The following is a 17911-nucleotide window of genomic DNA, read 5'->3' as shown; positions in this document are numbered from 1 at the left end:
CCCCGAGCCATTTTGTTATGACTTTTGCTTTATGGCAAGGTGCTCCATCATGCTGGAAAAGGCATTCTTCATCACCAAACTGCCCTTGGATGGTTGGGAGAAGTTGCTCTCGGAGGACGTTCTGGTACCATTCTTTATTCATGGCTGTGTTTTTAGGCAAGATTGTGAGAGAGCCCACTCCCTTGACCGAAAAGCAACCCCACACATGAATGGTCTCAGGATGCTTCACTGTTGGCAAGAGACAGGACCGATGGTAGCGCTCACCTCGTCTTCTCCGAACAAGCCTTCCTCCAGATGCCCCAAACAATGGGAAAGGGGATTCATCAGAGAAAATGACTTTACCCCAGTCCTCAGCAGTCCAGTCCCTGTACCTTCTGCAGAGTATCAGTCTGTCCCTGATGTTTTTACTGGAGAGAAGTGGCTTCTTTGCTGCCCTCCTTGACACCAGGCCTTCCTCCAAAAGTCTTCGCCTCACTGTGCGTGCAGATGCACTCACACCTGCCTGCTGCCATTCCTGAGCAAGCTCTGCACTGGTGGTGGCCCGATCCCGCAGCTGTAACACCTTCAGGAGACGTCCTGGCACTTGCTGGACTTTCTTGGGCTCCCTGGAGCCTGTTTGGCAACAATTGAACCTCTCTCCTTGAAGTTCTTGATAATTCGATAGACAGTTGACTGAGGTGCAATCTTACTCGCTGCTATAAACTTCCCTGTTAGGCCCTTTTTGTGCAATGCAATGATGGCTGCACGTGTTTCCTTGCAGGTAACCATGGCTAACAGATGAGGAACAATGGTGTCATGCACCATCTTCCTTTTAAAGTGTCCAGTCACTCAATCATGACAGATTGATCGCCAGCCTTGTCCTCATCAACACCCACACCTGTGTTAATGTGTGTGACACCTGTGTGTCATTGAAATGATGTTAGCTGGTCCTTTTGTGGCAGGGCTGAAATGCAGTGGAAATGTGTTTTTGGTGATAAAGTTCATTTTCAAGGCAAAGAGGGACTTTGTAATTAATTGCAGTTGAGCTGATCACTCCTCAGAACATTCTGGAGTATATGCAAACTGCCATTATAAAAACTGAAACAGCAGACTTTGTGAAAATTAATAGTTGTGTCATTCTCAAAACTTTTGGCCATGACTGTACATGTTCCTGGTGTAGGTACTGGTCTGTGCATTTTATTGTGAGGAACCTATTTTCCTCATTGTTTGAAATATCGCTGCATTACAGTACAATTGCTCTGTCATTTTGTTATTGTTTCTATTTATTTTTTTTATTTTTTATTTTTTCTTACCCCTTGTTAGTTTATATTGTTTTCATTTCTGACTCTGATTTTGTTTCCTTTAATGTGAATTTGTGTATATATATATTTCTATCTGTGCGGTGTCCTTGAGTGCCGAGAAAGGCGCCTTTAAATAAAATGTATTATTATTATTAGTGTGTTCTTATCCAGATGAAGAGGGTCCTGTCTGGGAGGACGGCAGCCAACTTGTTCCTGAGTGTCCTCTTTCTTCAAGGTGAGCTGTTTGGTTCACTCTCTCGTACCTGGAGACCGATGGAGCCTACACTCTTTACATTGTGATGATTTATACTGTAGGCTGGATACCGTCATTGATTTATATCGTCATCTTTAGCGAAGGAGATTGGATCCTCAGTGTGTTAATCATGGTTCTGGTTTTCAGGTGCATCGGCTGATTGTCCTTATGTCACAAACCTCCACGTCTCTACACCTCAGGAGATGGAAGCACTGAGTGGATCTTGTTTACAAATCCCGTGTAACTTTAGCGCTATAACAGAAGAGGAATTAGGCCAGAGAGAAATCTTTGGGGTTTGGATTAAAAACAATACCTTTTTTAGCACTAGACCTGAAAACGTGATTTATAACAGTAGTGGGACGGTCAAAATCTATCCAATGAACATCACCGGAAACCTCCGACAGAAACAATGCACCACTTTATTTTCTCATATAAACTCAACACATGAAGATGTATACTACTTCAGAATTGACTTTGGTGAATTCAAGGCAACGGCTTTATGTGATCCACTTCAAATAACAGTGAGAGGTAAGAGAGCTTTATTAGACTCTTAATTTGTTGTCTCCAGCCTTCATGGCTGAGGGCTTGGTTTTAAGGATTTTTAAGAATTGTTGAGGCTGAAATAAAGTTTCTGTCTTGATATAACAGACTCCCCTCACAGACCGAGCATGGAGATCCCAGGAGACCTGAAGGAGGAGGAGTCTGTCACTATAACCTGCTCAGCTCTCACTCCCTGTCCACACTCTCCTCCTAAACTCACCTGGAGTCTCCAAAGAGACTCTCTCAACAACATGGAGGAAAACACAGATGGAACCTTTACAACTCAAATCCAGGAGAGCATCACTCTGTCAGAGCACCATGATGGATACAACATCACCTGTTCTGCCACATATCCTGTGAATGAAGGCAGAGATGTGAGGACAGCAGAGGAGACAAAGACTCTCAGTGTTTCATGTGAGACCTTCTTTCATTTGGATGATTTAACAGAAAACAGGAACATTTAAGTTTTAGATTTTAAAATATGTTTACTGCATGAACCAACAATCGCACAATTCAAAGTGTGTAGCTGCAGCAGAGCCTGACCTCTGACCTTCCACAAAGGGAGGTGTCCCTGAATTAGAGCTTTATAGTGTGGAGCTGAAAACCTACAGTTTGTAAGAATGATCCCTCTTTATCTTCTTTTTCCTCATCTCTCCATCAATCTCTCCACGTGTCACATCTTCCAGACTCTCCCAGGAACACCTCAGTGTTGATCTCTCCCTCTGATCCAGTGTCAGCTGGCAGCACGGTGAACCTGACTTGCTCTTGCAGAGGAAACCCTCCTGTCGTCCACTTTGTCTGGTACAGGATCAGTGATGGCAGGCTGGAACTGATCAAAGTGGATTCACAGGTTTATGTCCTTAAGGTGACCAGCAGTGATCGAGGGAGATCCTTCTTCTGTGGATGCAGAAATGATCGAGACATTCAACTATCAACAGGACTCCAGCTGATATTTGAAGGTGAGCAAAGACTGTCTCTGGTGTTTTAGAGGAACAAGATCTTCTCTGGAGCCGAGGGTGACTTGTTGTGTTACAGGTGATCACTCGTCTGAACCTGTTGGCCTTGAGGTGGTTTTGAAGATCCTGGGAATCCTGTTGCTTGTCAGTACATTGATCATCTTTGAGTGGTGAGACAAACTATAACATATTGATTTGCAGTACAGACAGCTGGTCTGATTGAAATGTGCTTGTGTGTCATATAATGTTAAAAAAGAAACACGTTCTCATCCTGTTTCCTTCAGGTGGTTTCGATCAAGACGCTCCATGAAACCAGTGAAGGTAAGCTCCCAGAGAAACAGAGGGTCTGTGTGAGATGACTAAGGGTCTGCATGCCTCAGGAGAAAGTCTGAGCAGTGATCCACGGGACTATCCAGCTAAGAGAACATGTGTTAACATTTACAACTGCTTAATACACCAGCAGCCGAGTGATCATACTGATTTGGGGGGGGGGGGGGTCTTTACAGAAAAATGCACACCCCTGCTACTGATCTGTCCTGCATGCACCTCTTAACAATGACAGAGAAGATATCAAACACAACCTTTGCCCACAACTTGATCTAACTTTTGAAGCACTGACATTGTGACAGGTGTAACAAATGTTTATATAGATGAAGTAATTTTCATATCAAGGTCCAGTTGGCTTATGTAGGTGTGGAGGTTTGAAGTTTCAGAGGAAGACTGTGGTGTGACGCATCAAAGCTTTTGAACCTGTGTTTTTTGGGGAGCAGCTCTGAAAGCTGTTGCATGAAGATGAAACAGCAAACATCATTTGATGGTTCAGGTCCTGAGTGAGACTTGTTGATCAGGTGGATTCATGATTACTGGTGTGTGTTTTAATGGTTGATCACTTCACCAATATTTGTCTATATAAGAACATTGACATTTAGACGGTGTGTGACGTGTTACAACAGTTCTCTAAACTCCTCTTCCTCTTATACTTCTACAGGACGCAGAGGAAGCTGACTATGTCAACACAGCGGCTGAGTTTCCATCATCGCAGCAGGGAGTACTGACTTCACAAGCTGCTTCAGGGAGACCTATCTGACAAACCCAAATAACAATGACATGATTTGAATAAATAAATCATCAGCTTTTTATAGACGATGCAGAGGCCACAGTCCATAAAGTCCTGATTATGGATACCTCTAATACTATTTGCATGTGTTTTGCACAGAAAATATAAAGTGTTTAACAAGGCTATGCGCCGCTTGTAAAGTTGTGCACACTAAAAATAAAAGCATCAATTCTCCATATTTAGCTCCAAAACTCATAAATACTAGTGTTAATTTTAAAAAAGTCACTTTTCAACACATTTACTGTAGAGCTATGTTTGTTATCTTTTTCACTTTATTTTTGTCGGCACAAATTCAAGTTAAAGTCACTGTTAAAGTAAAATGTTAAATAAAATATAAAAGTGTTAAATATAAATCAAAATGTTAAATGAGAAATCAAAATGTTAAATATAGATCAAAATGTTAAATGATAAATCAAAATGTTAAATATAAATCAAAATGTTAAATGATAAATATAAATGTTAAATATAAATATAAATACTGAATTTAAATCTAAATGATAAATGTTAAATCAAATGTTAAATGATAAATCTAAGTGTTAAATATGAATCTAAATGTTAAACATAAATCTAAATGCTGAATTTAAACCTAAATGCTAAATGTTAAAACTAAATGCTAAATGTTAAATAAAAATGTTACATGATAAATCTAAATGTTTAACATAAATCTAAATACTACATTTAAATCTAAATGCTAAATGTTAAATTAGAATGTTAAATTATTAATCTAAGTGTTAAATTATTAATCTAAGTGTTAAATATGAATCTAAATGCAAAATTTAAATCTAAAGGTTAAATATAAATATAAATGTTAAATATACATCTAAATGCTAAATTTGAATTTAAGGATTAAATATAAATCTAAATGTTAAATATACATCTAAATGCTAAATATAAATCTAAATGTTAAATATAAATCTAAATGTTAAATATACTAAATGTTAAATATAAATGTTAAATATGTAAGCAGGTACAGTTTGAGCATGAGGAGCTCTGAAACATGTTTTTTCTTCTGATTTATTGATGTTATGATCAGTTAGTTTACATTCTTCATGTTCAGAAATAAGGGGAGAAACTGGATTGTTAGAATCGTCCGTCTGATTGAATTTTCCTTGTAATGTTTGAATGTTTTAATGTTCCTTCTTTTTTAATTTTTATTCATCACAACCTCTTAAAAACACAAACTGTTTTCTGGATGATTAATAAACTATAAAGATGAATAAACTATAAACAACATTTTCCTGAGTTATGACTGATCTGTGTTTGTCACCACTCGACCAATCATTGTTGTGTTTGCATTGTTTCATTGTGAAAGTCAGCATTTTAAAGCTTCAGAGAGGAGTTTTTATCAGGTCACACCATCAAAAACATAATATTGATGTCTCTTTATGACCCATGAAAGCAGACGGGACCATCAGAGACAAGATTTATTATTCATGTGTAGTTATTTGTAATGTCTAAAACCCCTGGTGGGGTAGGTGTCAACTCATTTCTTTACCTCTTTTCCAGTGAGAGAAATATTTTAGTGTTCAAATAATGTCAGATTATTTATTTGGGACAGAAAATACGACTTACACTTTGACCTACAGGGGGCGCCAGAATCAACACACTGTGAAAGTTCCTCACAGGAGCTTTAATTAGTCTACATCATGCACCTGACTTCTTCTGTTGTTAATAACAAATGTATATGTATCTTCTCTTTTATCACTCCACATGTTTAAATGTAAGCAATCTTATTCACAGCAGCTGAAAGATGAGGGGCAAATGCATGATAATCAAAGTCACATGGAGTGTTTGGTGAAGAACAAGTGGAGCTTTAAGGAATCAGGGGAAATAGAAACCAACATGATGTTAAAGTCTAGTGTCCTGTTTTAATGAGTAGATGGGAATTTAAGTAGACTGGTGTATTTTTTAAATGAACTTTATTATTACTGGTGTTAAATAAACCTGAGCCTCTAAACCTGATCCATGAACATAGTGAAGTTATCATTAAGGAGAGGATGACCTTCAGTCTAAAGAAACACTTCAACCAGAACATGCAGCCAGTGGACGGCCTCCATCACTGTGTCAAAGGTCAGTATACTCTGTGATCTTCTTTATTAGACTGTTTCAGGTTCATGCTCCTACAATGTGTCCTCTGTGTCCTCTCAAACCATTCATTCCTCTGACGGCCTGATAATAATATCATATCAAATACAACAGAGTGTAAACAGTATATCAAGGCATGCAGTGAGTTGTTCTTAAAAAGCTCATCTTTGGGCTCATGAAGTGACACATTGAAATTAATTGCTGAGTTATGTCGGACTTCCTTCTCACAGGATATGAGCAGTCGAAGCTGCCTGTGTTATTTTGAGAGTCAGGTCATGTGGTTTGAAGCAGCCTCACAAAAACAGTCTGATTCCTGCTGTCCTCACACAGCCAGTCCTCTCTCAGCGAGGTGAGTGGGTTCATTCAGTTCTGCTCAAATGAAAGAATAACATCTCTAAATGTAAACTTAGTTTGAATCCTCCTCTGAGTGGTTTCATAGTAAAACCTGTAACCATGTTTCTGAGACAAACTTTAATCCTGCCTCTGACAGACTCATCATTTATGTATTTAATGTGATTTTATTTTGACTGAATTAAAACAAACTAAAGACAGCATGACTTTGAAGCAGCACTCTGAGGACATGGTTATTATAAGTCATGGTACAGAGCACGTTTCGGCTGTGATAGAGAAGTAGAGATATAGAGATGTTGATTTCAAAGATTAAAGTTCCTCTTCTTAAAAACGTCACAGTGGTTAGGTTGATGAAGTGAACAGTTATCCACAGATCCAGGGAGCAGGTCTGTCCGTCTGTGAACATGATGATTGCTAACTTCTTCCTGAGTGTCCTTTTTGTGTCAGGTGAGCTTTTTCTCTCAGTTCATGTTGATTTCACTTGAATCATTTACATCTGGACTCCAAAGTCCATCTTTAAATCTTCTGATGTCATGATCACTTTGTTCATTGATCTTATAGGAGCTCACACTGCTTGTCCTGGGCAGGCAGATCTGAGTATTGCAGCACCAAAGACGGTGCAGGCACTGAGTGGATCTTGTTTGCAGGTCCCGTGTAACTTTACAGCTACATCAGGTGAAGAGACTGACAGCACAGGGAACATCTCCGGAGTGTGGATTAAAAGTGACCCCAGGTTTGCCAAATATCCAGACAATGTGGTTTTCAACAGCAGCCGAAGAATTAACAACTACACCATGAGTCTGACTGGAAACCTGAGGGAGAAAAACTGCACCACTCTGTTTTCAAATGTCCTCACAAGTTACACAGACAGGTACTTCTTCAGAATAGAGAGCAGCACATTCACAGCAACAGCTTCTTGTGATCCTCTACACATCACAGTTAAAGGTAAGAGAGTCTTTTTATACATGTTCATAATGTTGGTGCAGCTTTCTCTCTGTCAGCAAGGACCAAACTGATGAAATCAAAGATTCTCCTACAGTGAATCATACTTTTGAGTTTTATTTGACTAATGAAGCTGATCCTGAGTCTGTTTCTAACTCACAGATTCTCCTCCGAGCCCCAGAATAGAGATCCCAGCAGGAGACCTGAAGGAGGAGGAGTCTGTCACTATAACCTGCTCAGCTCTCACTCCCTGTCCACACTCTCCTCCTAAACTCACCTGGAGTCTCCAAAGAGACTCTCTCAACAACATAGAGGAAAACACAGATGGAACCTTTACAACTCAAATCCAGGAGAGCATCACTCTGTCAGAGCACCATGATGGATACAACATCACCTGTTCTGCCACATATCCTGTGAATGAAGGCAGAGATGTGAGGACAGCAGAGGAGACAAAGACTCTCAGTGTTTCATGTGAGACAACCAGAGTTTGATATTGACTCCTGGCAGAATATGATGATTTATGGGATGTCAGTTTATCTTTGTTTTTTCCTCAGATGCTCCTAAAAACACCTCAGTGTCCATCAGTCCATCAGGTTTGGTGTCAGCAGGTACCGTGGTTAACCTGACCTGCTCCAGCAGAGCCAAGCCTCCTGTCAGCAGGTTCACCTGGTTCAGGACCAGCAACAACAGACCTGTGATGGTATCTGAAGGAGAGTCTTACAGCCTTAATGTGACTGAAGGAAGAGTTTATTACTGCGTGGCCACAAGTGATCTTGGTGAAGGAAAGTCCTCAGATATTCACCTGCATATTAAAGGTAAGCACGTAACTGTGATAAAGTGTGAAATAGTTCCAGTTATCTTTGGATGGAGTATTTTAAGCAGCAGTGTTTATTTGCAGGATGAGAAATAATGTAGTGAGAGAAAGTAAAGATGAAAACTTAATAAAATGTAGAACCTTAAAAAGGTCTGAGACCACAAGAATCCATGAGTAAAAGTGAGACTTGAAGACTTCTCCTGAGAGTTACAGATTCATTGTTGTACTGCTTCAAATTAAAGCTTCTGTGAAGGACTTTTATGTTGTGATGATTTTGCCAGCCCCTCTTGGTGAAGTAGAACCTCTTATATCTTAGCTGATCTATTAATATGTTCTTTTTTTCCTGTTGAAAACTTACAGCATATGATATATCACTCACTGTAAATCTTTGGGCAAATATGAACCAATGCTGTTAGGCAGCTCTTTGTCTAAACGGACGTGGTGACAACTGTGACGGGCTTTAAACATGACATTACAGAGACTCATTAATGGTCTCCTTGCTTAGAAGCTTCAGGGTTAAGTCCACACAATGTCTGCAAACATCATTGGCATTAGCATTAGCTATGACGTTTCTGCAGCTGGTACAGTATGTTTGTGATTTACTGTATAGATATGGATAACTTTTATCAACATCACTCAGTAACTTCATCTGTATGTGTTCCTGTAGGAGCTGATAGCTCTTCACCGTTGGGGGCCGTTGTTGGAAGCATGATTGGGATCATTGTTCTCATTAGTGTGGTTGTAATCGTTTGGTAAGTGTCTCAAATCAACCTCACCAGGAGATTATTTTAAAGTGTTATTTTTAACCTCCTTCGCCGTGTGTTTGTTCTTCTTTCACATACTAAAATACTTTTCATTAAAACAGGAAGTCCCCAGTCCAAGCCGCATATTTAGAGTGCTTCAGTGTTTAGGTTGTTACTGTCATTTCTACATGCTGCTACAAGCTCCCAAACACGAGCAGAGTGTTATGAGTTGCTTTTGTGTTGTATTTCCTTAGTTTTATTTTATGGAGTTATCTATGGGGCGCCGTTTGTAAAGTTGTGCACATCAAAAATAACAGCAACATTTCTCCACATTTAGCTCCAAAACAAGTGAATTTTTAAAAGTCACTTTTTTTTATCACATTTAGAGGAATATTTGTGATCTTCTTCACATTTAATTTTGTTGTGAAAAATATATGAAGTTAAAATAATTGTTAAATCCAAATGCTAAATATAAATCTCATTGTTAAATATAAATTTAAATGTTAAATGTAAATCAAAATATTAATTCTAAATCTAAATGTTAAATCTAAATCTAAATGTTAAATCTAAATCTAAATCTTAAATGTAAATCTAAATGTTAAATCTAAATCTAAATCTTAAATGTAAATCTAAATGTTAAATGCTAAATCTAAATGCTAAATATAAATCAAAATTTTAAATATAAATCTAAATGTTGAATGTGAATCAAAATGTTAGATATAAATCTAAATGCTTAATATAAATCTAAATGCTAAATATAAATCTAAATGTTAACTGTTAAATCTAAATGTTAAATGTGGCTCTGCGATCCAATATTTAACATTTATATTTAACATTAAACATTTATATTTATATTTAGCATTTAGATTTATATTTAACATTTAGATTTATAATTAACGTTTATATTAATATTTAACATTTATATTTATATTTAACATTTATATTTACATTTAACATTTAGATTTAACAATTATTTTAGCTAAATAAATTTGTACAACAAAATTAAATGTGAAGAAGATCACAAATATTCCTCTAACTGTGATTTAAAAAAGGGACTTTTAAAAATTCACTCTACATTCTTATGTTGTTTTGGATCTAAATGTGGAGAAATGTTGCTGTTATTTTCGGTGTGCACAACTTTACAAATGGCACCCCATAGTTATCCTCATGTCTTCCCAGTGTTGTGTTTTGTGTCTTATTTGTTACCTTGTTGTGTTTTTGTGTGTTTACTCCCTGTGTGATGTCCTGTGGTCTTGTAGTTAAGTTGATTTCAGTGTTTTATTTTGTAGCATAATCTTCTCCTGTGTGTGAAGTCTAGTTTTACTTCCTGTGTTTTCCCTCCTGGGCCTTGTTGGTCTCACCTGTGTCTCATTATTCATAACCCAGTGTGCATATATAGTCTCTGGCTGTTTTCGAAACAGCTTGCTACATATTACCTACCTTCTTTAGCATCACTTATGATTTAAAAAATTAAGAAGTGGTTTATAATTTTCACAGCAACTGAAAAAACAGAGTTTCCCCCTTCAGAAAAGAAGAAGCGCTGTGCATTGTGGGAAACAGTACGCAAGGGAGACTGGTCCGCTGCATACTGAGAAAATTTCCTGAATCAGTACAACATCCGGGTAGTTTTGTCATACTGCAGACTTTGCTCTTGTTCACATACTACATACTGAATTTTGGCCAAATCAGTACATACTGCTAGTGTAGTTGGCAGTTTCGAAAACAGCCTCTGTGTTTCCTCCCTTCTGTGTCAGTTCATTGTGATCTGTTGTTTGTCCCCTCTGATGTCTTCTCCTGCTCCTTACGTTCTTCTGGTGTTTCCTCTTGTGGACTTTGATTTGAGTACGTTTTTGTTTATTCCTTTTTAATTTCAATCTGCATTTGGGTCCTCACCGTTATCTTCTAAGTCTCTCATTATTACATCATTATTATCATTATTATTATTACTAGTGAATCACTGGATGTCACAAAAGATAAGCTAACGTTAACAGATCATTGAAATAAACCATAGATTAGAGGCTTGAAATGTAAAACCCTGAAGCAGAAATCTGGAGTTCTCTTCCATGGTTAGTTGAATCCAATAAAACACTTCACTTCACACTTACACAATCCTGTTTCTTAACCATCTATTGAACTATCCCTCCTTCGTAAATGTCTCACATCTCTTATCCAAACTGTAATAAAGCTCATGCATGTTTTAGCTTGAAGGCCTGTGTGGAGGTTAGTAATCAAATTCGTAATAATGTACTAGGGGAGATCACCTTCACCCTTAGGATATGTTTATTTTTTTTCAACAACTTTTTATTGATTTTAAACAAAGAAAATTACAATACACAAAACTGTGCACAGTAACCCCCACCCAAGACCGCTATACAGTACATCCAATACAAACACAGAAACACAGACTGCATAACATAATATTAATAACAATTACAATGACAATACTAATAGAAATGAAATGAAGTAAATACGTAGATAAAAATAAAATGTTAAAATGAATAAGCAAATAGAAACAAAAAAAACAAAAAAACAAATCAAACACATTACGGTATGTTTGATGCACTGAGATCTCAAATTTAATTCATTGCATATAAATGTATGTATTTATTTGGTGTTGTTATTATGATTATTATTATTATGATTATTATTATTATTATTATTATGATTATTATTATTATTATTATTATTATTATTATTATTATTATCATCAAAAGTATTATAATTATTAGAATTGTTAGCACTATTTCTTTACGTTTATATCTTTATTCATTTCTATGCAAGTTAAGTGTGTGTGTATGTATGCTTGTGTGTGTGTGGGTGTTTGCATGTGTGTGTGTATGTACATGTGTGTGCCCTTCTTTCTTTCTGTTTTTTTTTTTTAACTTTGTTTGTTTTATTTTATCTATTTATTTATTTATTGTTTGTTTGTTTGTTTGTTACTTCTCTTCTCCCCCGTTTTGAACTGTCAATTATCCAATTGCTCCAAGGATTATTATTATTTTTATGTTTAATTTATTTTTATTAATGTGCCATCCTTTTCCCAAACGCTCTTACAATTTCTGACTGCATAATTTAACAAAAACATCACATTTCATGATATGTCTTAGAGCAGCCATCTGAACTTTGTTGACCTGCCATCAGCTCCCTACCTGTATACTCTCTGTTAGTGTTGCTTCAGTTCCTTGTCATGTGTTGTGTAGAACTTTGTTAACTGTCCTTTTGCTTATTTGTTAGTCAGGAAAATCACTAATATATATATATATATTTTTTTTTTAAGTAATCCAATTTGGCTTTAAAGCTGACACAGCAGGATTAAACAGTTTAAGCAAAGTGAGAGTCAGTTTTCCTGCATATGGAAAACAATAAGAGTCTGAATCTTTGTGTCTCTTTGTAAAGCAACATGTTTGTGTTATATGTGTGTGTCCTATGCAATGAGTAAAAGAGTGCAGGTAATCAATACTTTGCTTACAAACCCTCTGAACTGTAAAACAGCATGCTTCCAAGTGTTTGTTTGAATTATTTGATTAAATCCTCTCTTTTCCTGTGTTTTTATGCAGATTTCATGTTGATAATTAAATCAAACCTTCTTATGTCATCACTATTACTTTGATCATACTCAGAATAAAGTAGCTGACAGCCCTCCTCTGTCTTCCAGGTGGTTAAAGTCAAAACGTTCAGCTCTCCAGCAGACACAGGTGGGACGGATGTTTGAATTTTCAACTTGTGTTATTTGTAATGAGGTTGTTTCTAAATGTTCACACTAACAGCAGTTCTTAGATCTTAATAAACCAGAACAAGTTCCTCATTAGTTGAATGGAGAAGTAGAGGAAATGTGATGAAACATCCTGTTAACTAAAAACCCCACAGTTTTAACACGTTTTCTATGGCTGTATCCAATGAAAGTATCAGCTCTTAAGAGCAGCTGTATCTGACTGTGTGTTGAGTAAGAGTACAAACATTCTCATGTTGTCCGCTTGTCTTTTGCTCTCCTTTAACAACAGAGCCCAACAGATGAAGAGCCAGCTGTTCAGGAACAAGCCAGAGCTTCAGAAAATGAGGACATACATTACGGAGAGATAGATTTCTCCAAACTGAGATCTGAGCCATCCTCTAACCCTGAGCAGGAAAGTGGGCAGCAGCAGGACACTCTGTATGCACAGGTCAAAGTGTCCAAGCCAGGTATCAGCGTCACGCAGGCTGCTGCTGGTGCAGAGGAGCTCTATGCTCAAGTGAAGAGAACATGACTCATGAATGTGGAGAACAAGGAACTGGAACTTTCTGAGAGCTGTTTTATATTTTAATCTTTAGAAGGATAATTGTTATATGAATATAGATTGGTATAATATGTGGTTTATTTACCTTGCCTCCTTCTTTCTGAATGTCCCACAGAATGAAGTCCTTTACTTTAAACTCTGATCATAGTAGGTCAGCTGATTTACAATGAAAACATCTGGAATATAGATATTAAAATTTAAGATGAACATCTCACTGAAATACTTTGAAATTCCTTCTTTCTAAAGTAGCCATGCATTACAGACATTGTTCATCACTCTTTGGAACACTCTTACATGCAGAGTTTCTGATAAACATTCAATAACCTGTGTGGTGAAAACCTGGAAAATAACTTGGGCCTTATGCAGCACTTGTCAGTGTGCAGGAGAACCCAAGCATGAGGGGGGTGCAAATATAGAAGCAGAGAGGACAAAGGATTTCAGAAACAAGTGATGACATAGCTGAGAGCTGAGACAGAGACAAAATTAATTAATCAAAAACCCTCTGAAAACAATGGTTTGATAAGGAATGTAAAGAAATGAGAAAACACTTAAGACAGCTATCAAACCAGAAACACAGAAACCAACATGACCCATCACTATTACATGAATACTCTGAACTCCTGAAACAGTACAAACAGACCATCAGACAAAAGAAATCCCACTACACCAACAAAACACTGGAGGAGATTGAAAATGCAGTAGACCAGGGTCAGTTCTGGAACATGTTGAACAGTTTAGAGACCACAAAGCCTCAACAATTAGCAATACAAGATGGAGATATCTGGGGAAATCATTTTCATGACCTCTACAAAAGTATCCCACCTGAAGATCTAAACATTAATCAAACTGAAATTAAAGGTGACATATCATGCAAAATTGACTTTTTAATGGTTCTTTACCTGAAATATGTGTCCCTGTCTACAAACCCCCCGAGAATGAAAAGAATCCATTCTGCCCCTGTTCTGATTTCTCCACCTTTCTGTAAATGTGTGTGAAACCAGCCGTTTCAGACTTCAGTGTTTTTGTTACGTAACAACAATATCCGGTCTGTCACGGAGTCAGAGCTCAGAGCTTGTTCAGCCCATAGACTGTATAAAATAATACTGAATCCCTCCTCCATTTTTCATTACCTGCACAAATGTGTGGTAACAAGGAGCTTAGGAGGGAGGCATGCTAGTTGTAGGCTGTCTTAATAAACACAAAGGTCGGTTTTACTCCCCACGTCTGCAGATTTGAAGATCTAGTGGATGATTTTTATTTATCATGGATAAGTGCTAGCGCTAGTTAGCATAGCTACATAGCTACATGTCATAGCTGTAGCTGTGTACCAAGACACACGTCTACATACTGATAAACAAAACAACAAGAAAAATAGAATCTGTGACCAATCCTTCAGAAAAGGTCCCGCTGCCTTTCTGGCAGAGGTCGGTTTTACTCCCCACGTCTGCAGATTTGAAGATCTAGTGGATGATTTTTATTTGTCATGGATAAGTGCTAGCGCTAGTTAGCATAGCCACATAGCTACATGTTCATAGCTGTAGCTGTAGCTGTGTACCAAGACACACGTCGACATACTGATAAATAAAACAACAAGAAACACTAAATCTATGACCAATCCTTCAGAAAGGTCCTGCTACTGGCGCCTCTCCGTCAGGATCAGATTCTGGATCAGATTCAGAGGGTTGAAGTAACGCGATCTCTGAGCAGCCGTGTATATTCAGCCAACATGTAAACATTAGATCAACGTGCTGGAGAGCCGAGGCACATCCACTTCCTGAGGGGGCGTGGTCAGAGAGAAAACGGAGTGTTCTGAGGAGGACTGAAGAAGAGGGTTTTTCAGGCAGACCAAAATCTGATTTCAAAGTGTTTTTTTGAGCATAAACTTTAAAGACATGTTTTGGGAACCTCTTAGACCAATATATATTGATGAAAAAAGCGTGATATGTCACCTTTAAAACTAAATTAGACAACCTTGAATCAGCCATCAAGAATAACCAAACCCCATTAGATTACCCAATTACACAGAAAGAGTTAACAGACAAACTGAAAACTCTTCAATCCAAAAAGGCTCAAGGCACAGATTGCATCAAGAATGAGATGCTGAAGAACAGTACTCCTGAATTTCAAACTGCAATTATTAAACTGTTCAACATGGTGCTGACTGCAGGCTGCTTTCCTGATGTCTGGAACCAGGGGCTGATCACCCCCGATCAATAAAGATGGTAACAAAACAGACCCCAATAACTACAGAGGGATCTGTGTCAACAGCAACCTGGGAAAAATATTCTGTAGTATCCTGAACTCCAGGATACAAGCTTTTGTTGAAGAAAAAAATATTCTTAGTAAATGTCAAATTGGCTTTCTCCCAAATCACCGAACATCTGATCATATATATGTTATGTTGGAGATGGTCTCCAACATAACCTGACCATCCTGGAACAATACTGCCAGAACTGGGCATTGGAGGTCAATTTTAAGAAGACACAAATAATGATCTTTCAAAAAAAGCCCAGATGTCTTGAAAATAAATATATTTTTACTTTGAATAACACTCAAATTAAACACACAAAGAATTATACTTACCTTGGTCTGAACATATCTGCATCAGGACATTTTAACATGGCAATAAATGCACTTAAAGAAAAAGCATGAAGGGCAATCTATGCATTAAAAACCAAATTATTCAAGATTAACATTCCAATTAGAATCTGAACAAAAATATCTGATGGTGTAATTGTACCTATAGCTCTGTATGGAAGTGAGATCTGGGGCCCCTCAGTAGACTGGAGCATGGCTCATGGGACAAACACCCAGTAGAAGCTCTCCATACTGAATTCTGTAGAAGAATTCTAAATGTTCAAAGAAAAACTCCAAATAACGCCTGCCGAGCAGAACTGGGACGTTTCCCATTACTGTTAAACATTCAGAAACGGGCAATCAAATTTTGGACCCATCTAAATTTAAGCCCAAAAGACTCACTTCAATATAAAGCACTAAAAACCCAAGAGCTGAACCCTGAAAACTGTCCCCTTAGTCAGCTGGTGAGGAAGCTAATCAGCCAGACTCCAATCAGCACTGATCCAAAACACAACCAAACTAAACTCATCATGAAGCACTCCAAAGATCTGTATTTAGAACACTGGAGAAACCAAACAAAGACCCAAAGTAGAATGAATTGTTATTTGACCCTAAACCGTGATTCTAAATGATCTGAATATCTGTACAGTGTCAGAGATACAAAACAAAGATGTATCCTGACCAAATACAGGCTGAGTGACCACCAGCTGGCTATAGAGACAGGGAGATACAGGCAGACATGGCTGCCCAGAGAGGAGCGTCTATGTGCTCACTGCTCTACAGGGGACATAGAGACAGAGATGCACTTCCTCCTCCACTGCAGCAAGTTCTCTTCTCTAAGAGATGCCCACTACAGGGACATTACTAACATGGTACCAAACTTCCCAACATTAACCCCAGAAGAGAAACTGTCAGTTCTCCTGGGGGAAGGGTCAGCAGTTCCTCTGGCTGCTAAATATGTGTCTGCCTGTCACAGCCTGAGGGACGCACCATACCATGGGGTTTGATTTTGGGTGGAGGTTTTGTGAGCGTGCCGCATCGGGTGAGGACATGGAGATATGCTGTATAGGTGACACCATCGTTCATTAATGCATATAAAATATGTAATATATGGTTGATATGTATGTGATGAATATAATATGTAATGAATATGGTGTGTGATTAATCTATATATGGTGAGTGTAGTGTGTTGTGAATATATATAATGTACTGTATGAATTTATGTGCTTTGGCAATAACATCTCTTTGTTCATGCCAATAAAGCAAATTTGAATAAGACAGAGACAGAACAGAGACCAAACAGAGACTGAACAGAGACAGAACAGAAACAGAACAGAACAGAGACAGAACAGAACAGAACAGAACAGAACAGAGACAGAACATAGACATAGACAGAGACCAAACAGAGACTGAACAGAGACAGAACATAGACATAGACATAGACAGAGACAGAGACAGAGACCAAACAGAGACTGAACAGAGACAGAACAGAGACAGAGACCAAACAGAGACTGAACAGAGACTGAACAGAGACAGAACAGAACAGAACAGACAGAACAGAACAGAGACAGAAAATAGACATAGACATAGACATAGACAGAGACAGAGACAGAGACAGAGACAAAAACAGAGACAAAACATAGACAGAGCAGAGACAGAACAAAGACAGAACAGAGACAGAACATAGACTAACAGAGTCAGAACAGAGACAGAGACCATACAGGGACAGAACAGAGACAGAGACCAAACAGAGACTGAACAGAGACAGAACAAAAAGAACAGACACTGATACAGAACAGAGACAGAGCAGAGAGAGAAAAGAGACAGAGCAGAGACTTAACAGAGACAGAACAAAGACAGAACAGAGACTGATACAGAACAGAGACAGAACAAAGAAAGAACAAAGACAGAACAGAGACTGATACAGAGACATAATAGAGACAGAAACAGAACAGAGACTGAGACGAAACAGAGAAAGA

The 17911-nt window shown here is 37.9% G+C and overlaps 1 protein-coding gene across 1 annotated transcript; it reads left to right on the top strand.

The window, feature by feature from the left end:
• Positions 1 to 6495: 6495 nt before the first annotated feature.
• Positions 6496 to 13575, top strand: LOC117828769 (vascular cell adhesion protein 1-like). Its single transcript, XM_034706081.1, has 8 exons — positions 6496 to 6580; positions 6922 to 7029; positions 7144 to 7527; positions 7687 to 7995; positions 8079 to 8339; positions 9006 to 9090; positions 12737 to 12776; positions 13083 to 13575. Exons 2-8 carry the CDS (start codon positions 6987 to 6989, stop codon positions 13323 to 13325), a joined length of 1365 nt encoding a protein of 454 aa, XP_034561972.1. The 5' UTR covers positions 6496 to 6580; positions 6922 to 6986; the 3' UTR covers positions 13326 to 13575.
• The last annotated feature ends 4336 nt before the right edge of the window (positions 13576 to 17911 follow it).

Source organism: Notolabrus celidotus, chromosome 17 (assembly GCF_009762535.1).
Source record: "Notolabrus celidotus isolate fNotCel1 chromosome 17, fNotCel1.pri, whole genome shotgun sequence".
Taxonomy (NCBI): Eukaryota; Metazoa; Chordata; class Actinopteri; order Labriformes; family Labridae; genus Notolabrus; species Notolabrus celidotus.
Note: the sequence above shows the minus strand (reverse complement) of the source record. Positions and strands in the feature narration are given on the sequence as shown.

Bases quoted from the DNA above. Each gene is read 5' to 3' on its own strand.
- LOC117828769 (XM_034706081.1), top strand. From the start codon at position 6,987: ATGATGATTGCTAACTTCTTCCTGAGTGTCCTTTTTGTGTCAG. The intron at 7,030-7,143 runs GTGAGCTTTTTC...TTGATCTTATAG, and splicing joins GAGTGTCCTTTTTGTGTCAG to GAGCTCACACTGCTTGTCCT. The intron at 7,996-8,078 runs GTGAGACAACCA...TTTTTTCCTCAG, and splicing joins AAAGACTCTCAGTGTTTCAT to ATGCTCCTAAAAACACCTCA.